Source organism: Gadus chalcogrammus, chromosome 10 (assembly GCF_026213295.1).
Source record: "Gadus chalcogrammus isolate NIFS_2021 chromosome 10, NIFS_Gcha_1.0, whole genome shotgun sequence".
NCBI lineage: Eukaryota > Metazoa > Chordata > Actinopteri > Gadiformes > Gadidae > Gadus > Gadus chalcogrammus.
The window spans coordinates 17,684,997-17,712,886 of NC_079421.1; the positions used below are offsets into that span (position 1 = coordinate 17,684,997).

The 27,890-nt window shown below is 46.3% G+C and overlaps 3 protein-coding genes across 3 annotated transcripts; 1 reads left to right on the forward strand and 2 right to left on the reverse strand.

Moving 5' to 3' along the window:
- Positions 1-207: 207 nt before the first annotated feature.
- On the reverse strand, positions 208-9,288 carry slc7a3b (solute carrier family 7 member 3b). Its single transcript, XM_056601206.1, has 10 exons — positions 9,279-9,288; positions 3,996-4,367; positions 3,557-3,718; positions 2,976-3,147; positions 2,755-2,873; positions 2,448-2,670; positions 1,872-2,011; positions 1,621-1,723; positions 1,212-1,414; positions 208-347 (listed from the first exon to the last, which is right to left on the reverse strand). Exons 2-10 carry the CDS (start codon positions 4,363-4,365, stop codon positions 208-210), a joined length of 1,632 nt encoding a protein of 543 aa, XP_056457181.1. The 5' UTR covers positions 4,366-4,367; positions 9,279-9,288.
- On the forward strand, positions 6,237-14,669 carry foxo4 (forkhead box O4). Its single transcript, XM_056599984.1, has 3 exons — positions 6,237-8,456; positions 8,730-10,341; positions 10,453-14,669. Exons 1-2 carry the CDS (start codon positions 8,025-8,027, stop codon positions 10,302-10,304), a joined length of 2,007 nt encoding a protein of 668 aa, XP_056455959.1. The 5' UTR covers positions 6,237-8,024; the 3' UTR covers positions 10,305-10,341; positions 10,453-14,669.
- sesn4 (sestrin 4) lies at positions 12,177-27,378 on the reverse strand. The gene is made up of 9 exons (XM_056599985.1): positions 27,151-27,378; positions 20,976-21,173; positions 20,279-20,461; positions 19,531-19,767; positions 18,932-19,046; positions 18,304-18,431; positions 17,710-17,876; positions 17,055-17,199; positions 12,177-16,186 (listed from the first exon to the last, which is right to left on the reverse strand). Exons 1-9 carry the CDS (start codon positions 27,214-27,216, stop codon positions 16,097-16,099), a joined length of 1,329 nt encoding a protein of 442 aa, XP_056455960.1. The 5' UTR covers positions 27,217-27,378; the 3' UTR covers positions 12,177-16,096.
- Positions 27,379-27,890: the final 512 nt, after the last annotated feature.

The following is a 27,890-nucleotide window of genomic DNA, read 5'->3' on the forward strand; positions in this document are numbered from 1 at the left end:
GTGTGTGTGTGTGTGTGTGTGTGTGTGTGTGTGTGTGTGTGTGTGTGTGTGTGTGTGTGTGTGTGTGTGTGTGTGTGTGTGTGTAGTATGTGTGCATGCGTGTGTGTGTGCGAGTGCATGCGTGTGTGCGCGAGTGCATGTTTGTGTGTGTGTGTGTGTAATGCTCAATCAAGAGTCTATACAAACAACTACAAACAACCTATAGTTCTATGGAGGTTTTCTGTGTTTCTCAGCTTGGCTCTCCTCTCGCCTCTGCATTTCTTCAGTTGAGAGGGGCTTTGAGGTCCCAACTCCTCCAAACTTTGCTGAGCTGTTCCTGATTCCATAGGTGAAGTAGATAGCAAAGCCTAGAGAATGAACCGAGACAAGGAGCGGAAACCCATAACAATGATTCATTTCTTCCAAAAAAATTATATATTATAGATGCACCAGATAACATAGTCCCACCAACTGCAATCCACACTGCAAGTGGAATCCAACTGTTCAGGCTCAGCTGCATCATGAGAGCGACGTTAAGGAAGATGCTGATCAGTGGCAAAACAGGCACCAGTGGTACCTATCAGCGAAACACACACAGGTATTACGATTTAGAGGATAAATAATGTCAATATAAATAAAGAGAATAATTTCTCAAAAGATCAGATTTTGTTCAACAGAAAAACAAATGGCTGGTTGCAGTGAAATTGGTAATGAACAGTAAAAAGCAAATGAAAAGGAAAATGACAAGGAAGTTGAAGCCTACCTTGAACGAGTATACCTCTACGGTCTGAGGCTGCCGCCAAATGATGAGCAGGCACAGTAATGATAGTAGGGTCAGAATGGCACAATTAGCAACCACTGAATACTGGCCCAGCACCAACTCATTCCAGCATATACCCAGAACTGAGCAAAGAATGAGGACCAAACCTACTACAGGGAATAAGGAAATATGGACATGTTAGAAAGAGTACTTATTTCTTTATCTTACAAGATTATTATATCATCATGATAGAACTGAACCAATCAATAATGAATATTTTTCACAGGCCAGTAATCTGCTATTGCTAAGTATCAGTGTAATCCAAAATCCAGGAGCTGTCATTTTTGATTTATTTATTTAAACTCTAAAATTCAACTGTGGTCCAGTTTAACATTTTGACTGGACCATGATTATGACAACCCAAAGATTAGGTCTACGATCTACAAAAGGATATGAGGTTTGGAAACCTTACACAGGACAGCAGTGGTGCCGTAAGCAATGCTCCCTGATAGGTTGGTGGGGATTTCCGTCTTGGGTCGCAGCAGTCTCATTGGTGTGAATGCCTCCACAAGCTCTTTAACGGGTTCCTTCCCCTCACGGTGAATATTTTGATCACTGCCCGCCTCAGCCAACATCCGTGTCTTGAGGCCATCATCCGGAATACTAGGCTGGTACCTGAAACCAAAATAGCAACGAGAACCTCCACTTTACTATTTTGCTATTATTGTACACTGTGGACATTGGAGTTACAACCTAAAACCTTTTGGGTTACATCCCAGAACCTTTGGGATTCATGTTAAGAAACACTACCACTACAAACATCATGATATATGGTAGTACATATAGATACCATCATATATAGATAACCACATAGGACTAACCTGAGAACAAGCACACAAAGAGCCACCAGTGTATAGGCTAGCAGAGTCCCTATTGACATCAGGTCCACCAGAACATCCAGGTCAAAGAGCAGCGCCATGGGAGCTGCAATGGCAGAAACAGTTCCCTCACAATTCACTGGGGTTCGGAGCTCTGCACGACTTTTAATGTGAGGTCAAAGGTTTGAGCGGAATAAAAACATTATATAGCCTATAGGAAGCGTCCTAGTTCATATAACTTGAACTCCTCTCACCTGCCACCACACCGGATATTACTGTGGCCAGCAAAGGCGTCTTGGTTTTCTCACAAATTTGCGAGAGGAAGCTGAATATCAGGCCGTCAGATGCCATAGCATGGATCACACGTGGCAAGGGGAGCATGCATCCGAGCAAACTGAGGACCAGAATCAAACAGACTGAAGCATTAACAGAAGCTAGTTCGGTCTCTGATTAGTATTATAGAAACAGAAAGTTACCCCATCACATGGGCCATTAGTCGTCATCCTAATGTAAATAAATGACTTATTAACCTGCGGTTAATAAATGTGGTCTCATTTGTTTCTCATAATGTATGTGCGAAGTGGGTGTCTGAGAAGGCAAAGGGGTGGGCCAGGTTCAGCCTGAGGACCTTTTTAACGGGTCTCTATCTATCGGCAACATTAGACAACAGTTAAAAAATGAAAGAGATTCCACTGGTGGAATGCCCAAAAGCTAGAGCGTGATAACTAAAACATTTTTTAAATTGTCATAGTGCATTGACGTGTAATGAGATGAGAATGGACACTGGCTTAAGAAAGTATCGGTTGCTTGTGTCTTCTTGGCCTTGGTACCTTGTTGAAAGGGCGCACAGGGAGCCCACAGCTACCACATAGCGGCCGTGTGCCAGGTCCACAAAGTCGAAGGCTTTGGGCAGGGGGGTCTGCGTGTCTAGGAGGTAGTAGGGCATCATCAGGGTGAGGGCTGTAGACACCCCAGAGTAGGCCACGAAACAGCAGAGCAGTGAAGCCACGATGCTGACGGGGATGGACTGCCTGGGGTTCAGGGCCTCTTCAGCTGTCGGTGAAAGAAAAGCACGTCTTTTAGCCTGAGCCATCACCGAAGGGCACTTATACTTTAAAGGATATTGAACTGTCACACCTGAAGCAGCGATGCAGTCGAAGCCAACAAAGGCGTAGAAGCACGTCGCTGCCCCAGACAGGATTCCACGGATGCCAAATGGAGCAAAACCACCAAGGCCGAATCCCTTCTCAATAAGTCTAGATTTAGTATTGACACAGAGCACATATTTAATGCATTGGGTGAAATTCAGGTAGCTTGCGCCTTAGTAGTTTTGTTGTTCAGTGACCGTATTGTCTCACTCTGGGTCTGTAACATTGGTGGCATTGATGTAGTCGTCCAGAGTAAGGCTCCAATTTGCTCGGTCTCCCTTCACCAAGCCCGCGACGAACACAAACCCCAGCACCGTCACGTTGATCCCCGTAAAGATCTTGCCCATCAGCGCCGACTCGCTCACGCCAAATGACAGCAGTGCTGCGTGGGTGTTAACACTCAGACAAAGCCAAACAGACCTTCTGGCTCTGCTGAGATATTCATCACATTAAGAAATGCCAATGCTATGACTAACTACATCAGTACTTAGTCATTTATTAGCAGACACTTTTATCCAAAGCGACTTGAGTGATTTTACATACAGCTACATTAAGGAGCACCTAGGGGTAAGACAGCTTGCTCAAGGATGCAAACAGGTAGGTGCTTTGAGAAGTGGGAGAGGATTGGACCCATCAACTTCTGGTTGGCAATCACACAACCCATACCCACTACACTATCCTGCCTCCTGCTGTGATCTAAGCATCTCAAAATGTCAGAATCAACTCACTATACTGTTTAGCGTATACCAAACAATAATATCCCAATAACATCAATCAAGGTGTTGCCTTACCTGTGACCAGAAGGATTAACAGCACAGCCAGTATGTCAGGGTATTCAGAGAACATAGTCCCGGAAAGGTTTATCGGAATGGAGTTTTTGATCCACTGTGAGATAGCCAGGCCTACCAGGTTATCAAATGTCAAGCTCCAGGCTCGTGCAACACTGGCAGTGGCTAGGGAGAGGAACATGAAAAGAGATGAAAGATGAAGAAAAGAACACAGGAAGTTCCTGAGGTCATGTTTGATAACCTTCCCATACTCATGTATGCTATTCCAATCATATAATGGACAAGTCATAGATTAGGTATTAGGATTTGAATGTTGTCTCTAAACTATGTAATAACATTATTTAAGCAACATGAACTTTGTGTGTTTGAAAACTGGCTGAAACATCGGTAAAATACCAATTGAATATTTCCCCCCACGCCACCGGCTTCGTGTGTGACTCACCGATGATGTAGGACAAAATGAGGACCCAGCCAACGATGAAAGCCCAAATCTCCCCCACTGTCACGTAGCAATACACATAGGCTGAGCCAGCTCTGGGCACACGGGCACCGAACTCAGCGTAACACAAGCCCGCCAGGATGGAAGAGACGGCCGCTATCAAGAAGCACAGCGCAATGGCCGGCCCTGCCTTCTCTTTGGCCACCTCTCCACAGAGCACGTAGACCCCTGCACCCAGGGTGGCGCCCACCCCGAGAGAGATGAGGTCCAGGGTGGTCAGGCACCGGGCAAACTGGGAGCCCACCTGCCGGTTGTCCAGGGGGATCCGACGCAGCAGCATCTTGCCCCAGCACACCAGTCGTCTGTCCGTCATGACTCAGGGACGGGGACGGGGGGCGCTTCTACACCTGTGAGATGAAAGGAACCTTTGCAGCGTGAATAGAATGCTAATGGCTGAGACGTTACATAGCACACAATATGTTGATAGACATGAACATGCATATGTGTCTGTGTGTGTAAAATGTGAATGGTAATTACATCCTCTGTTTACTGTCAGTTTGGTTTTCCCAGGAATGGTCAGAATTCTCCCTTTGTTTAATAGAGAAGAAAGAAAACAGGACCACTATGGGACTTCAATGCTTTTCTTTTAAAATAAATGAAAGGAAAAAAGTCTTACATCACATGAGTGTTACTATGTGAAAGGGTATACCATGTGTGAATGACATGAAAGCTAAAGCCTTATTCTGAAAACCCATCAGCCAACACCTTGGGGCTACGCAGATGTGCTTTGCTAAGGAAAGAAAGAGCATGATTTGTTTTCCAGCTTTTGAGCCAAGAAGAGCTGTCTCCATGGTAACCTCACTTCAGCTTCTCTAAATGACCCGATCTGATGCATCAGGATCTGGTAGCTAGCTATTTGTCAGTTGCTGTCACTGAAAGCCAGTGTGAATTAGGATGATGATCAGTTGATTCCTGACTGGATTATATCCTTCAAGTCTTTCTAAATTGTCACATTTTAGAACAAATATATATTAAGGATAGCCTCCATCTTAAGCTTGAACATATAATCCTATTTCATATCCATATTTATGTTCATTATTTACCCTCCCTTTTCCTATTACATAGTAAATTATTTCTTCCCAAAACACCTGTCTGCCAGCGATAAGATGATCATGCATGGCATTATACTTAGTTTGGGTACACCCGAACTAAATTGGATTTGATTTAACCTGAAAAGGCTCTATGCATTCCCAAGCTTCTCTCAAATCTATACATTTAACCATTAAGAGGTCAACTTGAGAGAATCAAAACAAGACAGTAATTTCACCACACACACACACACACACACACACACACACACACACACACACACACACACACACACACACACACACACACACACACACACACACACACACACACACACACACACACACACACACAGGATAGCATACCTTGACTGGATGAGCAATAGTCTGTGCTGAGGATGTGGTGGATGCCTGACAACAGCCACATGTAACCAGCACACCCAAAGAAAGGCTGATGAGGTTCAGACGTCACAGCATATGACCCCCCCCCCCCCCCCCCTACCAAACATTACAAGGGTTTTTGTACAAATCATTCAAAAAGGAAGGCCGGCTCTTTCAGTGAAAACGGACGCTATTTTGGTTTTACTGGTAGGTTATAATGAGCTTATGAAACATGGAAGAATCGGTCACTGTTGTAATTAGTCCAAAAATATATGAATGGTGTAAAAAGTTATTTTGTGTTACGTTTTTTGTGTTGGGCTAAATAAGTAGCCCACAACGAGATTATCGTCAATGTTAATATAAAAAATTGACTCATAGGACATCATGAAATCGAAGGTTAAATATTCTTTATTGCTATCTTTTAATTAAATGCTATTTTCTTGCAAAACCAAACAGCTCGATGCAAAGGACGATTTCCTTCAGATTAGTCTTGATCTTTGCTACGCTATTTGACGCTATTTGATCGCCGATATTAATATTCAGATAAGTGTGAAAAAGTATTCAATGTGTGAACCAGACTAAACTGTAATCGGCTCTCAATGAGCAAGCTATAGAAATTAGGAAGCAAGCAGAAAGGTGTCATCGACTCATGACAAGCGCGTCATCAGTTAAAGACACAGCTGCACACCGAGTCAAGCAAGGCCATTAAAATATATTGGAAACAGGCCAATAGATTATTATAAAGTATCAGTGTCTCAATTTGGGCCAAAGACGGAATAAAACACAATAGTGAACATTGTTTATCTTAATTTAGGTTAAACGTATTGGTAACAGCTAATCCTTACTTAAAATGCGATAAGTTGGTGGGTGTCTAAAGAAAACTGTTACATAATGTATTACTGCTCTGGCAACCTGTTTACGCTCGTACAGTCACATGACTGACTTCATTTCCCAACAGCCCAGGTTGCGCAGGCGCAGATCAGTTTGTCTGACAGTGGTAAACAGACGTCAGAAGGGAGTCTTCGCCTCGAGTAAAAACAAAACAAAACAAAACAAATCAAAAAGATGTTGGATGAATATGCCTTCGGAGATCGGAAATGACAGGAAGTCGTTGAAAACTCACTCGTCAGTGAACCTGAGTGCCAGAGAGGATTTACCGGATCGTTTTACAGACTTTTTTCACGGATTATAAACTCTGAAACTGCCGGATCTTCCCAGCTAGGTGGCTATCGGGCTGTTTTCAAAGGGCGGCGAGTTTGCCGACAGAAGACGTGGGACCTAAAAATCTCGGGAAACCTTGAGGAAGTCGACCCTGGCGTTTATTAAACGGTCCCGCGCTCCGAGAATCAGCATTGTTGGGCCGGGTCGGGGGATTGGCGTGTACCGTGAGCATCGTGTGCCGCGTCGCAGCGTCGACCAACATGGCAGATGGTGACATGCGCCTACCCACAATGTGTTGGAGCGTGCAGACCTGAACCCTCAAACTACGGACTTTACTACATACATATTTTTACTCAATATATATATTTTTTGTATTTGTAGGACTTGCAAGGAACTTTTACGAATGCTTTCCGTGTTATTTAACTGAGCTTGTGCGTTTGTAAAACTCTTATTTATCTGGCGACCCCGATGAATATAGGCCATAGACGCGGTAAACAGCGTACATTTACTATTAGTAAATAGTCAGTTCCCTGCATTATTGAACTAATCTATTACACCCCATTTGAACGTGAACATCTGACTGGCATTTATATTCTAAGAAGGTGTGTTTGTGGATTTGATTCGGTTTTGGTGTCATTTCAGGAGCGAGAGGCGATTTTAGCGGGTGTTGCATAGACATCGCGTTGTTTACAACTGGAGAAGGAGGATCTCCGCTCCTCTGTAACGGTGATCTGTTGATATACCTTTTGTTGATCGCATTGCTATACAGTAAAAGTATTTCTGGATATGTTTATATACGTATCGTGCGATACATAATAATACTTAACATAATAATTAATTAAATATAGCCACACGTGGTACGGAATAGGTTTGAAAGTATTTCAATTCGTTTTATTTACACAAATTATCAGCATAAAATAAAAATAAATAAGAAACACCACGCATTAAATGTGTAGATCATGTTAATCGGGTGTGACAGATTTTAAACTCAGATTATTTCAGATATAGCATTTTCGTAACCGTAAATAATATAACGGTAGAAGTGACATTTTTATTATAATTATTATGTGAGTTTTATCATAATTTTATTGTTTTGGTACAACTCTTTTCCTTTGTTCTTGTAATCAGACAAAGGAATTCTCATCTCAGCTCTATGAAACCCGAAGGTTTATGATAGTTACTATTAAGGAGATTATTTGGGTTCCCTAATCTCCAAACTCAGGATTAACAGAGGCTATTGGTGTATCCAGATTATTGCGTCTCTTTTCTGGGCCTACTGTTTACCCCCTAGTACTTGGGACATATTGTTTCAATACTCACAAGTTGTTGACTTTGCAACAATCGCATTTGGCCAATTGGAGTTCAACTATATTTATTTATCTTATATTGCTCACTCTTCACCATGGAGGACTCATCGGTAACCCCCATCGACCCAGATTTTGAACCTAAGAGCAGACCGAGGTCATGCACATGGCCGCTCCCGAGACCCGACATCTCAGCTGTCAAGCCAGAGGGGGCAGACGGCTCAGAGTCCGCTGCTGGAACCCCTCCCGCCGAGGAAGATAAACACGAGTCCCAGCCAATCACATCCGAGCCCGAGAAAGTTGCGGCCGCCGAGGGAGGTGTCGGGGTGGGGGTGGGCGGGGGGACGCCCCGAAAAGGCTCATCCAGGCGCAATGCATGGGGCAACCAGTCGTACGCAGACCTCATCAGTCAGGCCATTGAAAACTCCCCCGAGAAGCGGCTCACCCTGGCACAGATCTACGACTGGATGGTGAAGACTGTGCCTTACTTCAAAGACAAAGGGGACAGCAACAGTTCTGCAGGATGGAAGGTGCGTATATAAAGTATACTGTTTTGTTAAGAAGTCAAGTCTCTGGTGGAAATAAATATTTAGCCGTTTCAAGTACTGCACAAACACTTTGTATAAATATAAACTAGGTTGCGTGAGTCACAGCCCGAAATAAATAGAATTAGATCAGGTTTAGCTTCATGCCTTTGGTTTGGTAATCGATACACCCCCAAATTCTGTGGTTGAAAAATAAATCCGCTCGGAAGACCCTAGTCATTTAACATCGCCCTGTTTGTGTCCTCTCTCTCTCTCCAGAACTCCATCCGCCACAACCTCTCACTCCACAACAAGTTCCTGAAGGTGCACAACGAGTCCACGGGGAAGTCCTCCTGGTGGATGCTCAACCCCGAGGGCGGGAAGATGGGCAAGGCGCCGCGGCGTCGCGCCGCCTCCATGGACAACAGCAGCAAGCTGCTGAAGAGCCGCATGCGCGCCAAGCAGACCAAGAAGCTGGCGGGCGCGGCGGCCCTCGGGGGCGCGCCGGGGGCCCTGCAGGGCGAGGGCCCGGCGGGATCCGGGGGCGGCGACAGCCCCAACTCCTCCCAGCAGTTCGGCAAGTGGGGGGTGAGCAGCGGCAGCCCGTCGTCCCGCGGCAGCCTGGACGAGCCCGACATCTGGACCAGCTTCCGGCCGCGCACCAGCTCCAACGCCAGCACGCTGAGCGGGCGGCTGTCGCCCATCGCGCCGGGCCAGGAGGAGGAGGAGGACCTGCCCGAGGAGGGGCTCCTGGGGGGGTACTCGAGCGGCGGCCTGCCCCAGAGCCTCGCCGAGACCCTGATGGAGGAGCTGGACCTGATCGACGGCCTGACGCTGATGACGAGCCACGCGGGCGGGGCCAGCCCCAGCCCGGCGCCGGCCGCCGCCGCCCCGACCCCGCTGCCCTCGGCCTCCACCCTGCTGCCCCGCGGCACCGGCTTCCACTCCTTCTGCCAGCTGCCGCAGAGCCCCGGCCACGCCAGCGCCGCGCAGCCCATCCCCTCCCCCCGCGGGGCCGGCAACACCAAGCCCGCAAACTTTGGCAACTCCCTCTTCAACCCCATGCCCAGCCCCGGGTCCCGCGGGTCGGGCCACTACGGGAGCCACGTGCCGTCCAGCCTGGAGGCCCTGCTCACCTCGGACTCCCCTCCCCCCGCAGACATCCTGATGACCCAGGTGGACCCCCTCGTGGCCGGGCCGGGGGGCCTGGGACTGATGGGTCTGGGCAGGCCCAAGCCCAACCAGCTTCTCCTGGGCAAAGGCCTGGAGCCCAACAGTGGGGGCCCTATGGGCCTGCAGGCCCAGCTACAGCCTCAGCACCACATCCACCAGCAACAACAACAACAATCACAGCAGCAACAACACCAGCAACAACAACAACAACAACACCAGCAGCAACAACAACAACAACAACACCAGCAGCAACAACAACACCAGCATCAGCAGCAGCAGCAGCTTCTCTCTCAGATGGGTCGGGAGATGATCCTCTCTGGCATGGGCCAGGACCTTCCCCAGCTCTCCCCTCTAAAGGCGCAGCATAGCCCGGGGCCCGCCGGGGGACCCCACCACGGAGGGACCATGTCCTCCCTGGCCAGCCCCGGCGTGGGTCTGCAGGGCTTCGGTCAGTTCGGCCCGCCCTCCTGCTTCCTGCCCAGCCAGGACCGGCTGCCCACCGACCTGGACATCGAGATGTTCACCGAGAACCTGGACTGCGACGTGGACTACATCATCAACAGCGACCTCATGGACGCGGAGGGCATCGACTTCAACTTTGACCCCATCATGCCGGGGGGCCAGGGCTACGGGGGCCCTGCCACCACGCAGAGCTCCTCCCACACATGGGTGCCCAGCTAAGCTGACCGCCCCTCCCCCCCGTTGCCACGACAGCCAGGTACGGCGTTCTCTCTCTCTGGCCAGCTTTGGCCAAACATTTCTGTGGTTAACTTTGAACACATCCTTTTTTTCTCTCTCCACTGCAACTGAAATGTCCTTTCCTCCTCAGGGAACGAAGCCCAATCACAAAGATGACCTCAAAACAAAACTCTACAAACTCAAGTGGTGCATTCCCCTCCATGTACGCAGATGCAGATCTGTTTTTCAAAAGCCGCTGTTTATTTTGGACGCAAAGACAAAAACCAGACCTCAACCACATCATGTGCCAAGACACAAGGGGGGGAGGGGGAGTTAGACTTCTATGCACAGCTTTTTATTATATAACCTGCAGACAGTACTTCTTCGACGATGTGACACCCAAGTATGTATAGCTTCAGGGCGGGAGGCCGCACATGCAGCCTGAAAGAAACGGCCAGTTGACCTCACAGAACCACACTTTCAAGACCTATTTCTCTCACGTGAAATGCCGGGCCATGGAAAAATTGAAAATAGGAAATAAATTAAATATGACGGATAAGGATTTGGAACCATTGCGAGCACTTCTGCAAACGCTGTCCTCAAAATAACCAATCTAGGGGGGGAGGGCTCTGAAGAGGGGAAAGTCTTTTCTGGAAAGCCGAGCGTTCGCCCTTCGGCTGCGCTCGGACCACCTGTACCGAGCTGTGGTCACCGAGAGGTACGAAACGTGTGATTCTTGCTTTTGATTTGTTTTTTCTCACTGAAAATGTTGTGATTTGAACAAGTGGATATGATGAATTTGCAGTTTGGGCTTTCTTGATTGTGTGTTCAAAGTGACACAGAAACCACAGAGGCGCAGTTTCACTAACAAAATGAAGAAATGTGTTTTTTAACTCATACCTGGGGCATTCAAGCGTAAATCTATGTTGGCAGCGTAATGGTAGAAAAGGTGTTATGTTTGTCTAAATATGGCCTATGATTTTGTTTTAGATTTGTTTTCCGAGAGTTTGTGCATTTTTTTTAAGCACTTAACATTTCCTGTATTTCGTGAGACTCGTACACAGGGACCCTAGCAGACTGTTCCACTTAGAGCCTAAGTCCCGCCCCTTCCGCTGTCCCCAATTTCACCTTATTTTGGAAAAAATATCACAGTCAATGGCGTTATGACGTCACAAACACAACTTTTGGGTGTGTAGTCTTTCTCATTGCGTATCTTGTACTTCCGTCGTTCTACGAATTGAAAAAGATCAGCAAACGTGTAATTCATAACACAATTCAAACAGGATCAGACAATGATGAGTCTTTGGCCGTCGACTACAGGACACATTTCCTCCGAAATGGGGGCCAGTGGACGGGGCTTGACTTGGGCTCTATGTTAGGTTCAACTCTTAAGAAAATGTGTAAAGGCGGTTAGGTTTGTTTTGTAGCCATTGTACATGTCACAGTATGCAGATTAATGAGACCTAATTAAGATCTCGAATGAAAACTTAAAAGATATTTTCTTGAAGGGTTGTCATATTTAAGTTTTCCTGGCATATTGTCTGTATCCCTTTAAATCGGGGATGATGATTTTTAATGTGAGATTATAATCTCACATATTAAGCTTTTGTTAAACAGTACTAATAGTCCTTTTGGATAAATTAATACTATGTGTGAAAACTATGAAAAACAGAATATATTTCACTATAGTTTTTAATATACAGTTTAGATGGACGTAATTAATTAAATGATATGAATATATTACTAATCAGAGGCAAAGGTTTTTTATATTCTGAGAAAGCATTTTCAGATAATTTTTAACGGTCATTTTCTACACTTATTTTTGTAAATGTTGAGATGCATGTAGATTTTAACCAAAGGAACACTAACATGTGCATGGCAGTTCAGGAGTGGGACACAGTAAACCTCAGCTAAGGCAGGCTTCGCTTAGTAGGCTATGCCTCCTTTAAGAAATGTCACCTTTACAATTAAAATGAAATCACACGTAGGCCTACCTGGCCATCGTTAGTTATCAATTGTATGCCTCAAAGTTCACGGCCTCTTGCCACTTCTAAAATTGAGTAAAACAAAAGAAATATGGCGAGAGTTTAACTTATGTCAGATGGTCATCTCACCGGAGACGCGATGCAACGATTCACTCTCAGGAACCGAATCCTGTGCACTGGACTTCTCAGAGATAATCACAGGATTATTAAAGTATTTATTTTACATTGTGGGACTTTTAAATGTTCCAAACAACTGGAAAAGCAACCGCTCTTATTTTGCTCACTTTCTGGGGCCCTATGTGATTTTTAATTGACACACACAAAAAGTTTATCTGAAATTAATTTTAGATTATGAAGTTGTACTTTGATATACAAAGAGCTCACTAAGCAATGTACACAGAGACTATCCCTTAATGTTTGACTGCCAACATTGAACACTATAGCATGTAGCTAGCAAGATTAACTTGTATAATTTCTTTGTTACCCCACCTAATCTTTGTGCATTGTGTTAGCCTTAACGTTTGTATTTAACTTGTGCATAACCGGTGAAGGTAATTTCATGTCAACTCTTTGTTTGCTTTGTTTTTTTATGTTTGTTTATCGGAATTTTCACCAGAAAGTTATCCCTTTTTCCTTCTATATTCATACAATTTCTATATTCATACATTTTCAGTAGCTATGTCAATATGTTAGAATCAATTTTTCATTTTTTTGACTCTTCTTGAACTGGTGCTAGAGGTCATTGATTGTTTCACTGGGTGCATATTTACATCTAATCAGGGCCTGTACGTAATCAGTGTATAATAAGGACCGTATTGCCCTGAAAGTGAGCCTACAACAAACATTGCTTTTTCCGTGTATGTATATTACCAAAATATAAAAGAAAACGGGCTATTCCCACAATGATCAATTATTGGTTAAGGGGAGGGTATATATATAAATATCTAAAAATATTTTTGGACTAGCTAAAATACATGCTCTTAAGAACCAGTTGTTTTCGGTTATAAACTACTGTGTATATATATAAAAAATGCAGCCATTAAAAATCTAATTGATATCTGGAATTAGCAGTATTTGGTAAACTATAGGCAATTCACCCCGCTGCTGGCTCCTTATAACCCCAACGATGGTGGTTTTTCCTTTGTAATTCCCTCTCCAATTAAAGTTTATTTTCCCCTTTGGTTTACTCTTAACCTTGTTATATTGTAGCCCTTAGTATGTTTTATTAACTGAAATTGCCCCATTTGATGCAGTATTTTAGCATTTGGATCAGGTTCATTATATTTTCCAATTGGGGACTTTGGGCCTGGGTTGTGCTTAAGCCAACGTTTATTATTATAAATAATTAGATTTTCTATTCTGCTCCCCAAACTATCTTTTCACTTTGTTATCCTCATACAATTTAAGTTAACAGCTCTGACCTTTGGAAAATAAATATTTTTTTAATCCATTTGGGCAAATGCATTTTTGGTTTGTACTTTAGTTGACTTACCAGTTGAAATCCATCATGGTTGATATGATGATGGCAGACGCCATGGACACCGGCAGGTGGATACTGAGCAGCTACGCCTGTCTGCCGTTAGAGGGCGCTGTTAAATAATGATGCAGGTGGTGTTGCATTTCGTGTGGGTCACTGTCAGTCAAATATCAAATCAGCCATTAACTGTTATCTTAATGAAAGTGGATACATAGAAAATATCTAAACACGGTACTTTCACACGACTGTCAGGAATTTACTTTTGTTATCGTTTTTCAATAATTTTCTTAAAAGGTATGAAGAGATAACTTGAATAAAACACACATTTGTTTCATATAACATCTTTATAGAAAACATGTCAAGTTTAAAATAAAAAACTTTTTTTGTCTTTTCACTTGTTCATCATTGCTTTGAGTTTCATTTACTGAACAACTGTAACATCCATCTGTGTCGTAGGCTCTTTGTGTCACTGGGAGATTGTAAGTGTCTGTCACAAACGTGTGTATACCGTCTTAACAATGTAAGGAAAAGGCATCCTCCAACATTAATCAAGGTCTATGGTTCTTGGAAGCAGTTCCCATCAAGACAGTGCCACCAGTAGTTCCAGGTGGTGGCTCCAGTACCTTGTAAACCACCAGCGATGGCAGTTGTATGATGAGAAAGCTTGTATTCGGCCCCTGAAGCGGTTAAAATCCTTCTGTCGCTCACCACTTCAGATTAGCCTGAAGGCACCTGGGTTGCAGCGCGTTGGCATTTCTCGATATGCTAGGTGAGGATTCAGCAAAACAAGCAGGATTTAGCAGCAAACCCGGAAAGAATAGAACAATCCTATTCCAACATGTATGTCACTCCAACATTTGTAAAAAAAAAAAAAAGATAAGAAAGGAAAAACGACAAAACAATGAGAATACTTTGAGTTTTAGTTTGCACATAGTCTGCTTGGAAAAAAGTAGAGAATGATTTGATTAGAAACTGTTTATAAAAACAGCTCACCAAATACAAAGTCTGCAATAGCTGTCAGCTTAAAAGTTGTCAATTAGTAGTAACCAATGCAGATGTTTAATTTTCTAACAGAAGTATATTCAGTGATGACCGGAGATGTACTCAATGTTGAGTTGCAGTTTCTTTTTAAACACTATGGAGACGAAATACTCCTTCATTTGACAACTGCCCAAGTGTGACTTCATTACAACAGACACTAATATCTCAGCTTATTCATCTCAATACCACAGAGGGTATCTTCTCAGTTTAAAAATAGTACTGTAAAATTGTGCAGTACCGTGTAAAACAGCCGAGTGGTTGAACTGGGCTTAGTTGGTGGTTTAATAAATCAGCTATCAAATTTTCTTAAGAGAAGAACGATAACTGCAAGTTGTTTTGAAGGATAAAATCGACCAATTGGATGCGTCTTACAGTGAATGGCTGTGAGAACCGCAAGCCAGGGGGGTAGTTTCTACAGTTTCATTTCAGCATAAATATATAAAGTTAAAAAAGTGCTTATTTAAAGAAACTATAGTGAATTGATATCATTCACCAGTGTCACTTTTGGCATTTGTTCCTGGCCAGTATTTGTGTCGCCGAAAAAAAAAGGGTATGAATATACCCTTTGTGTACCACCTGCGACCCTGGCATGGATTGTCAACATAACCAACCAGGTCTCTGGACATTCATCGATTCATACAGAAAGTTGTGGACATTTTTGCTTAGTTATTTTCTTTTCAATTTGGAAAAAAAAAGAAAGTTCATAAAAAAGGGCTGATAGCCAAAGACAAGTGGCTATCGGCCATTGCTATAAATATAATTAAGCACACTTCGCTTTTTCGCTTTCACAAAGTTTCGAACACGAAGATACGAGTTAAAATGAAAACTACCATCCATTATAATTGCACATAACCTTTTTTTTTTTTTTTTTTTTTCTTCTTCTGAGAACGGCGACATTTGAAAACGAGGGAGTTTGACGCGGTCCACGGCCGGCCTGTCCTCTACGGGACATCCCGTAACCCATCGTTTGGGGAGGAGTGAGAGAGAGGGGCGGGCGGCTTAAGAACAATGTTCCGCTTTGCTTTGGCAAAAAAGTGGACGCGGTGGAGCTTTCCTGCTATTTTTTAAAAACAGCATTTAAACCGCAGGGCCCCAAAGGACCGCCCAGTCCGCGGGGGGACAGTGACTTCACATACTTCAGTATCCTTCCCCCTCTGCTCCTCAACCTCCCCTGACGTTCTCTTCGAGACCTCCATGACCGCCGTCTCCTTCCTCCGTTCCTCCCAAGGCTCTGGTCTCCACGTCTCTCTGCGCAGTGTGGCCGGTTCGACTCCCCGCCTGCCGGACTGCTCTTAGGCGATCATGTACTGAGTGATGGCTCTCAGCGCGTAGAGGAGCTCCGCCTGGAGCCGGGCCTCCATGATGAGCAGGTTCACATGTATCTGAGGACCAGGGACACAACCAGGACACCGTTATCATCACTATTATGATACCCATTATAGTGAACATGTATCTGAGGACCAGGGACACAACCAGGACACCGTTATCATCACTATTATGATACCCATTATAGTGAATATGTATCTGAGGACCAGGGACACAACCAGGACACCGTTATCATCACTATTATGATACCCATTATAGTGAACATGTATCTGAGGACCAGGGACACATCCAGGAAACTGTTATCATCACTATTATTATACCCATTATAGTGAATATGTATCTGAGGACCAGGGACACAACCAGGAAACTGTTATCATCACTATTATTATACCCATTATAGTGGACATGTATCTGAGGACCAGGGACACAACCAGGAAACTGTTATCATCACTAATATTATACCCATTTGTGAAAAAAAAACGTTTCCTCAACGCACATGGTTGTTGTTAAAAAGCATATTTTTACTTAAAACAAATAGCACAACCGTCGAGTCACTTGCACAACTCAAGCCTCCCTCCAGTCTAAAACTCTGGCCCTCTTAAGGAGCGCCAGAATGGGTGTGGCTCAATTAGCCTATGAGCCACAACTGCAGACTATTACGGCTACCTGCCAGAATATGTGCATCTTTTAAAACATGGTTTAAAACAGTGAAGATTGCCATTCACATCTTCACACCATTATATTGAACATGTATCCGAGGACAGGAGACACAACCAGAAAACTATGATTATTATTATTATACCCATTATAGTGAACATGGATCTGAGGACCGGAGATGGACCAGAACTACCACCAATGTTATTATATGACTGTTTAGCACCCTCTTGTAGAGCTATTCGTGTGTGACGGGCGGGGGGCTCTTACTCGTTCAGAGGGTTTGAGGGGCGCCCAGGGCAGGGGGCACACGGGGTCCTTGGTGTCGTCGGGGAAACAGGCCACCGCCTTGATGTACAGCTGCATGTCGCTCTCCAGCAGCTGGTTCACCTCCCCGTAGTCATAGTCGTCATACCTGGGAGACACACACACACACACACACACACACACACACACACACACACACACACACACACACACACACACACACACACACACACACACACACACACACACACACACACACACACACACACACACACACACACTTAGACTGAGGAATACGATTGGCTGATGCATGCCTCAAAGAGGAATAACAATTCACAGTGAAGTGGGTCTGGGTGTTCCAACTCCCAGCCAAAAGGTACAGAGGTCTATTCCCGATGTCCACAGCCTAAAGGCTTAGTCATGGTTCCACATTAACGCAACGCAAGGGGGTTTAGAACCAAAACAGGTTCACGACTGTGTCTTTTTCAACTGTGTTGCGGGCGACGTGGGATCATAACTAAGCGTTTACCTTTCGCCGGATGCCTGACCCCCTTCCTGCACCATAATGACATGCATCTGTATTCACTAAGTCTCGTTGCGTCCAGCAGTGATGAGGACTACATTGGTCACTGAGTGCGGTGGCGGCGGCGGCGCTCACCGTATGCCCAGGACGCAGTGGATGTGGTTCCAGATGGCTCGCTTCAGGTCGGGGCTGTGAGAGGAGGGCAGGGCTGCCACGCTGCGGAACCGGTCGTCCAGCAGGTGGCCGATGTCCGAGTACAACCGGTTGACCAATGAGAAGCCGTGGTCCTCCCACGAGTAGTCCTGCAGAGAGGGGGGGGGGGGACCCCACAGCATTAAGGCCATCGTCCCGGAGACACCGTTCACCAACACACAGTGGAGGTAATACCCGACCAGAGCACTGCACTGGCCTCGTTAGGAACAGGCTGTATCTTATAAGATTAAGAATTTAACTAATGAGATCCGCCCAAAGGACGGAGCCTGTGTGATGACGCCTTTAAGCCACCGTAAAAAAAAACACTGCTTAGAGTCGAATAGTTCTGGGAGTAGGAGGAGGAGGAGGGGGGGATTGGATGGGTGGACATATGACACCCGACCCATACATAGACACACACACACACACACACAAACACACACACATACTGACAACAGCAGCTGCCTGGCGGACGGCCACCAGCCCACGTGCTTACGTCCCCCCCGTCCCCACGTCCTCACGTCTGTACGTCCTCACCTGGACCCTGAACACCTGGAAGTGGTCCTCGTGGCGCCGGGTGAACTCCTGGTAGCAGAAGTCGGGGTCGCTGATGAAGCGCGAGGGCTCCGCCAGGTACACCGCCGCCTCCTCGTCCTCCTCCAGCTCTACAGACACACGGGCCCAGGGCAGGGGAGAGGGGCGGTGAAGACACGCGCAGGCTGGGGACAGACTGCCCTCAGGGCTGACCTACATCGAGGTGGGGAATGCATGCATAGTTCCCCAGCGTCTGTCTGTCTGTCTGTCTGCCTGTCTGCCTGTCTGCCTGTCTGCCTGTCTGCCTGTCTGCCTGTCTGCCTGTCTGCCTGTCTGCCTGTCTGCCTGTCTATGCGTGTGTATACATGTCTGGGTCTGAATGCATCTGGGGACGTATTTGACGGCTCTGCACGCATATGCACGTGCACATACAAATGTATTTATAATTTATCTATAGACGTGTTTATATTATGTTTGTTATTGAAAGTTTCAAATTCAGGATAAAACCCCCTTGAGATGTACCATCTCGTTTTTCAAGGGGACAATTTCTGAATGTGTGCATACCAGTTTCAGAGAGATAGAGATATGTGAGAGAGGAGAGAGACCGGAGAGAGATAGAGAGTGTACGTACCCGTTTGTTGGATTGTGTGTGCATGCAGGAGGCGCTCCTCTCGTTTCTCCCGCTCCTCCTGAGACTTCTGAATCCTCTCCTTTAAAAACAACATCTCACAGCTTGAGTCCAGGGCCTGGGGTTTGGAGAGAGCGAGAGCGAGAGAGCGAGAGAGATGCAGAAAGAGGAAGAGAGACAAACGGGAAGAGGTATTCAGTAAAAATGCACACAAAATAAAACCTTGTTCTGCACCAGTCTTTCCTCTTTGAACCATCGTCCCAATCACTCTTATGTCTCACTTCTAAACAGAGTTTACAAACTGAGAGATGAAGTAGCTGGACCCAATTCATTCACATTTAAATTGCAGGCATTTAGCCGCTTTTATCCAAGCGACAACCGTTCATCCACACATTCACACACGGACGGCGGAGTCAACCATGCAAGGCGACAGCCAGCTCGTCGGGGAGCAGTTAGGGCTAGGTGTCTTGCTCATGGACCCCTGGACACTCAGCTAGGAGGAGCTGGCGGTCGAACTAGCCACGCTGCCGGCTCTCAATCCAAAAGGCCACCGTGGACGAACACGACGCCCCGGCCTCGCATGAAGGAAAAGTGGGGGTTACCCGTCGCTGTGTGGCGTCAGGCACGTTGGCGTTGCCGTTGGCGACGTCACAGGGGCAGGAGGCCGTCGGCGGCGGGGTGCCGTTGGGGGACTTGGGCAGCGGGGAGAGGTCGCACACGCCGCCGTCGGCGGCCGAGCCGAACACGAAGCTGCAGAGGGAGTGGCAGTGGGCCAGCAGCACCACGGCCTGCACCAGCTCGGCCAGGGACCAGCACTGCTCGCCCGTCTTCAGCAGGTTCTGGGAGGGGGCGGCAGAGGGGGGGGGGGGGGGGGTCAACACCTGGACACCAAGCCTGGAGGGGTCGGTCTATAGGTCTACAGGTCGCACCACTGAGGAACCAAAATATTGCCAGGTGGATTCCAGAATAAAGACCAGCTAGTAAAGTGATTAAAGCCAGTATTAGCACTATTCCTGCATCACTGAACAAGTAATGAGATGAGCGGACAAATATGGACCCATGTTGTTGGGGGGGGGGGGGGAGATAATCATATTTTCATTCAGACATTCAAATAAGATGTAAAACGTAAAATACAAATGAGTGATCGGGTGGCTGTCTGTCTATGCGTGCGTTTCCATATCTGGATCTGGGAACATGTTCTATAGGTATGCATGGTTTTCAATTTCCATAGGTATCCATAGCGACTACTACGAAGCGCCCTGCCGTTCTCGGGCCGTGGCTTCCAGGATGTCAGCCAGGCGGGTTAAGACCCCATGGTCGGGGCAGGAGGGGGGGGAGGGGGGGCCGTACCTGGATGTGTGAGCAGGCGACGAGCCAGGGCTGGTGGGCCAGCACCTTGTTGATGTGGTCCAGCAGTCGGAGTTTGGGGGGCGCCGCCTCGAGGCCCTGTAGCCAGACCGGGTCCCCGCCCACCCGGAGGAAGTGGGCGGAGTGCAGGGACACCAGGTAGCTGCAGTGGTGCCGCGCTGCCGCCTGCCGAGGACAGAGAGCACCCGGTCAGGGGGAGAGAACCCGGTCAGGGGGAGAGAACCCGGTCAGGGGGAGAGAACCCGGTCAGGGGGAGAGAACCCGGTCAGGGGGGGAGAACCCGGTCAGGGGGAGAGAACCCGGTCTGGTGCACCCCTTTTTAACAGTCCATTACAAACAAACAAATGAAATCAATGACGTCACAGCCTCCTTCTAATTGGACCGTCATCATCGACGTCGTTGGACTTTTTAAACGACAGCAAAAAACACAAATGTGTGATCGACAGACGTGACGGACTCTGTATCGGTGACTCTATACTATCTACTATAAATATAGAATAATGTAAATATGCTAATTGTCATACGGCAGAACAAAATTAAAACAACGTCTAATTCTAAAACCAGTTCGAAATGAAAACACTCAACACTCCCCCCCCCCCCCCCCGACACCAAACGCCATAACATGGACGACTACATCTCCACCCCCCCAACAGTGCGAGCGTGCATCAGCTCCACCCACCATGATGGCGATGTAGTGGCGGCAGGGCAGCGGCAGCGGGCCGTCCATGTGCAGGATGTAGTGCTGCGAGCGCAGGAAGCTCTCCAGGTACTGCGGGTGCGAGGCCATGTGGTGGGACACGGCGTCCACGCTGCCCCTGCTGATCAGAGCCTGCATGAACAGCAGGGAGGCGCGCTCCTTCTCTGTGTTCACCATCACCTGAGGGCCCCAGAGAGAGAGAGGGAGAGAGAGACAGAGAGACAGAGACACAGAGAGACAGAGAGATCGTCAACATAGCAGTCGGTGGAAGATAAGTCTTGACTGCATAGCCTCGTGAAGCCAGCCTAAAGCTCCCAAGCTGTACTCGGTTTGGCCCCGAGCCAGCCGCCCACACACACACACACACACACACACACACACACACACACACACACACACACACACACACACACACACACACACACACAGTGGACGTGGCCAATATTAATAACAGAGCAAGGCCTGAAAAGATTCAGGAGAATCTTGTGGTGTCCGCAGGGGAAACCGACCTCAGTTCATTCAACGCGTTGGCACCCATGAACTATGGAAGCCATTTGACACCATGCGGCTAAAGTTCAGACCCGATTCAATACCGTGCACGTCCTCTCCTTAAAACGCCCCCATTGACTCCGGCGGAGGCGGTGTGCACTGAACAGAGGGGTCTCTCGCGTCTTCACTCCACCGTTGAGAGGTGGTGCTCGATACGCGGGAGAGGAGGGAGTGGAGCTGAAAGGAATGTCTCACATGATCCTATTACCCAGCTGGGGGGGGGGGGGGGGGGGGGGACAGGCCTCGGCAGGAGGTCCTGCATGGCACCCCGGCCCCGACTCACACACTGGGTGCAGCAGGGACTGACTAGCATGGGATGTATTTGTTGCCCTTTAAGGGAGCATCCACCTTGTTGGTGCAATGAAAATCCGCTCTTGGTTTTCACCTGCACATGTAGTAAAAGGTTCATAAAATGTCCAGTTACTGCAGTTACATACTGCAGTCGTCATAACCAATAAGGTTTGCCACCGACCTCAAAGTTACTCACTGGTTCCTCCTTGTGGTGGGGAGGACCAGTAAGCGTAACACACACACACACACACACACACACACACACACACACACACACACACACACACACACACACACACACACACACACACACACGAAAGTTGACTCAAGTGTAAGTCCCATTATCATTGAAACACTTGTGATCAACAAGCAGATATGCAGACAGGAGAGAGAGATTTCTCTTTGTATAGCGGTGGCCAAAGAAAATATACATTCCCATTTCTTTCTCCCCAAGCAAAAACCACAGATTTTGGGTCATTTTGATTGCTCTTTGTTCTGCTTTCTGTGTGTAGCAGGGTTGGGAAATTCTAGTAGGGGGGATGCCAAATATTTTACGCCCTAAAAATTGGAGTGCCGCAAAGAAAAAATAAATAAATAAATAAAGAACTTTTGAGGTTCCTCATTTGAGAAGGGGATTTACATACAGAGAGGAACCGTGCAGCGGGGAGAAACAGAACAGAAAGGAGGAGGCCCCAAAGAGGGAGCCAGACCCCAGTGGAGAGAGAGAGAGAGAGAGAGAGAGAGGAGAGGCAGCAGGGGCCCCTCCGCGGAGCCCGGGGGCCAAGGGAAACAGAGACCCACGCAGAGAGGGAAGCCCGCCCGTCCACCCTCATAGACACAGCCATTTATGAGCCTTCTTCTCCTCACTCCGGCACACAGAGGCCCCTGGAGGAGGAGCCGGAGAGCGGCAGGAGAAACACAGCCGGGGTCAACAAGGGGCCCCCGCCGGAACCAGGAACCAGGTTTCCCTTTAAGTGAAACCGGAGCGTCCGGGACGGGGCCCCCGTGGACGTCGAGCTGATGACCGGCGCTTGGACCCTCTGTGCCTCTGGCAGGGCTTCTCTCTCTGTTGGCAGCGCACACTGCTATCTAGGTTTATTAAGCTGCCTCTCATTACCAACAGGGGGTCCTTATGTCCCAGACGGACATCCATATTTTGCTGGCATGACAAGGCAATACGGGGGGGTTATGGAGCCCTCTCTGAGGAGCAACGAGGCATCCAGCGCCATGTTTACTCACTCGGCCCGACTTAGCTTCCATGCGGTATGTCGTCCCTCGTGTCCTCACGCTGGCCGGGCCGCAGGGTCCACCCCCAGACCGAGGTGGTACCCAGAACAGAATCGTGTACAAACAAACGCGACCATTGCACTACTTGGGGCTCAAAATGTCATTCCATTCCAAGGGTAGCTAAAACAACTTGGTGGTCAAGCATGTGTGTGTGTGAGAGAGGGGAGGCTCTGTATTTGAGTGACCCACTTTCACCCCCACCCCCCCCAAAGTATGGCAACTGCTCCGGATAGGGCGTATAGCACACAGGTGTGTACACCCCTTCACGCAAATAGTAGCCGCGGTTAGCCTAGCTGTCTTACAATTGTATTTTCAATAGTGAAATGAAAGATGACTAATTAAAGTGACATCTGTAGAGAAGCCAAAAGCCTGCCAATAACATTTACATTTAGGGAATTCAGCTGACACTTTTATCCAAAGCGAATTATAAGCAGTACATTTGTTAGAAGAAAGAGAAACAACAATATATATCGATGTTGTTATAGTAAAGATGTTCATAGAAACAAGTGCCAAGCACTTACAATTGCTAGGTTAACCCATTCCCTGTATATAACAAAAGGTATCTAGGATAAGAAGAACGACAATATAACATTCTGATAGAGAAAATAGGACATGGTTGTCAGTTAGTTTGGCTAAAACTGATCTTATTCCTTCGGAAGATCCCCTGAGGTTCCAATCTCTACAGTACTATTGAGCCAGACCTACGGGAAGGTGACATCGTGTGGCGAGTCCAACTCAACAGATATTCCATGCTGGTCTGACAGTCATCCACAGATGCAGCTGTCTTTGACAGATTCCGAATCAGCTGTTCTGTTACTCAGCAACATAAAATCATATTCAAGCCCAACAACACTAACCATTTTAATAACGCATATTGTTGGGAGTAAAGCTCAGGTAACAACAGTACTGTTGGAACCAATATAAAGAGAAAACTCATTCAAAATGGGAGATTACTTACAGTTGGTTGGGGAAGGGAAAAAAAGGTTTCCTGTAGCCGCGTGCCAGCCTGCAAGTTTGTCTAGACACGAGAACTGATGTCAAAATCCAGAATCGAAACAGGAACTACAGTGAGATACAGCAGCCCTACCCCAGGAAATGACACCATTTCCCAGTCTTAATAATCTGCTGACAATTCACCATAACAGCTCACGTATGCGTCACACTGGATGGGTCATGCAAATCAATATCACTGATCCATGCATTTGCCTACTTGTGCCTGCAAAGATGATTCAAAATACTTTAAACCATCATCGATAATGAACAGCCTAAATTAAAAAAAGGATTGATTTTACGACTGCAGTCCTTTAAACCAGATTTTTTTTTTGTTTTAATCATGCCCAAAAAGGGAAGAGCAAAAAACGAAAACCACAGCAGAGTGATATAATGCAGCAACATAAACAGACCCATGTATCTGACCACAGGCCAACCACAGCCACAGCCCCGTCCGAAATAGTTGGTATGCCCCCAGACTAGATACCCTAGGTGTTGCCAGAGTGCAGCTGAGACAGAGTAGACAGCCTCCAATCAACACAGAAGGCAAGTGGCTTAAAGCAGCCTTCAGGGCATCTGGCCACAAGGTCCCGGTGGCTGGTAGCCAATGCACTTTCTAAAACAACATACTATCAGTAGCCATGACACCACCTTGCACAGGTGTTTTTTCAGGACAATACTCCTTTGTACTGCATGTGCAAATAGTCCCTTTAGCATACAGCTATCCTGGGTCATAGGGAGACCAATGGACAGATATTACGTGATGCACATTAAAAATGCATGTAGCCAAAGCAGAATAGGAAAAGTCTAATTGTGTGCAGGTTGGAAATTGATTAAAATAAAACATAAAACTCTGGCTGAGGCCTTGAGTTTCCTAGGTGGCATCATTTGAGATTCAAAACAAGGCATACACAGAGCAACAAGGTCATTTGTATTTAGATCTAGGAAAATGAACAGAACAACAAAAAGAGGCTTCACCGAGCGGGTGGTATACACAAGTGAAAACTGGGCTTTGTTAACGTGCATGTGCACACCCAAAACGGAAAAGATACCCACACTACAGCACTAGGATCAAAAATAGAGAACAAAGAATGGAAAAATGATGCCAGTAGTCTTTCAAGGGTGAATGTGTCAGCTGTGAGGGGAGGGGGGGAAGTGGAGGGAGTAAGGGGCTGGAAGGGGGTGTGTCAGGGGCTGCAGGCAGGCGGCGGTGCTGCTGGTGAGGAGGGGGAGGCTTTGGGGGGGGGCTGCAGATAAAAGCGAAGGATATTCAATCTGCATTCCGAATGAGCCTGAAGTGGGCTTATCATGTGCCTGAGACCTAGCGGCTGTAGTCTGAACCATTGCATCCGTCTATAACATGGCCTGCTCTTTCTGGGCCCCGTAACCCAAACTAAAAAGATACAAATGCAAAACAACCCGCTGCAGAATCAAGACCTCCATAACCGCCCTCCCGTCCTTCTCCTCCTATCCAAAAGAGAAATGGGGGAGGGCTTATGGCTTCTTGGTAGGACAACAGACACTACCAAGACAAACAAGTCGCTATGGCTAACATGATCCAGCTATCGAGGCAAACCCACATGCATGCATGAAATCACACACAAAGCAGGCCGAGCAGGAAGAAAAAGGGCCATAATGAGATGTGCGCACATTGGACTTTGTATGTGTTGTTCCACCAGAGGAATGCTAAATTCATAATTTTTTGTAAGAGAGGTAGGGTTTGTGGAAATTAACAGTACACGTGTATGTCCATGCAGATTATGTTAAAAAGGACCTGCTCAGTGATATTAATTTTTGCACCTGGACAAATGCTCCATTTTAGCCTGACTGTCTCATGTAGGCCAGCCTAATGCAAGAATCCATGTTGTACGGTCTATCTATGCTAATCAGATACAGGCATGCAATCAAGACATCAAGACATATTTGAATGCATGGCTGTTCAAATTATTTTTTCTTGTTGATCAATTTCTAGATTCTTAGCTGCAGCAAACATGCCTTTGATTGTACTTGGAACGGCGCCCCCTGTCTATTGCAAAAAACATAGCACTGCCGAAGAGAAAAACAAGTTTGATTGGCAGTCCAATGCACCCAACATAACAGCACAATAGAATCTTTTAGATAGAAGGAAATGGTGAAGGGATGCTTCGAACGTTTGCCTCTCTATTAGTTATGTTAGCTCTTGGTCATAAATATCCCAGAGGAATATCATCTAGCCAGGAAAACCCGCATTAATTCGTAGTTATGTTACATGATAGACTTTTCTTTCCCTGCTCAAATCTAAGGATGATGTCATTACTTCTTGTGTTTTCAAGCATTGAGAATGTAACATTGACTGTGAATAATAGATTCCTACCAGTTGTATTCTAACAACATACACATTAGTTATCAGAGAAACAATAAAAAGATGCACAATTTATTTTGATGCAAAACATCATTGAACCATGCACAAGTGTGCTCATTCAAAGATCGGTTAGAAAACCGCAAATGCAGATAAACTGCATTTCAGTGAGACTGCAAGTGAAGATATTTTGCCAGATCAAACCTGGCAGAATTCATACATGGTTTAAATGTTGCTTGTACCGATTTGGACTCAAATGACAAAATCACTTGAGTAATTTGCAAACATTGGGCTTTCTAGGCATTTTTGTAGTCGTACACAATTACAATTGATCTATTTCTCCGGTATATTGAAAATAAATGTTGGATATAACAATAAGTCCGATAACCCGTAAGCTAAGTGAGGATGGATAGGTGAAAAGTTTCTGTAGGCTAGGCTTGTTCACTTGCTACTGCAAACCATGGTAGCTAGCATTATATTTTAAAAGTTAAAACAAAGGGGATCGTCGCTTTTTCATATTTTATTAGACAACGAAAACAATAGCCCACGACAACGAAAAGGCTTAGATGATGGTATTGTAGTGCAAAGGAAACATTTGCCAAAGTAAATGAATGAACGCCAGTATAGACCTCTATTGTAGCGACTAGCCTTAGCTACCACTAGCACCATTATGTTGAAGTCATTTAACTCGGGCAAGTGTACCTGTTTTTGAACTCGCTGGCCCTGGCTTCTGAGGGGGTACTCCATTTTATTCGCACAGATGATCATTTTCCAAAAAGTGTTCTAGTTCATGGATGCGGCTCTGTCTTTCTTGGACTCTCCCAAGCAGGCTAACAAAAGACAGTTCCCTCTCGCTGAGAACTTGTCTGTGCATCTACTAGTGAAGGCAGAAAACCTTCCCAGCCGTGCTGACAGCTCCAGTAACAGTGTGACCAATCACAATGCAGGAGGCGGAGCTACTTGACAGCTCCAGTAACAGTAAGACCAATCAGAGCACAGGAGGCGGAAGCTACTTGACAGAGGGTTATCTAAATGCTAATGAACATGCAAACAACAGACCCAACTACAGAAGCAAAGCAAGTAAACACCGTCGCCAACAGGCTTCAGATTAGGGAGATTCTGAAGGATAGCCTTATTATGAAAGTTAGGAAGTGGTTTAATGTAGGATTAGTTCCCCTTTTGAAGGTCAGCTATAGGCCTAATATATTTTCAGGTGGTTGCCTACCATAACAGACTAATATTAACTTAATCATAGGGACATGAGGAGGTCATATTGATCAAAAGCAACTACTAAGGCAGTTGGAGCCCAGTTTACAGTTGACAGAATTGTGAATACACTAATGGATGCCATTGGAAAATCAATCAAATGTGGAAAAGAAGAACCAGATAGTTCTGGTGAAAAAACAAAAGTCGCTAAAGATTAAAATATGGCACCAGAAAGT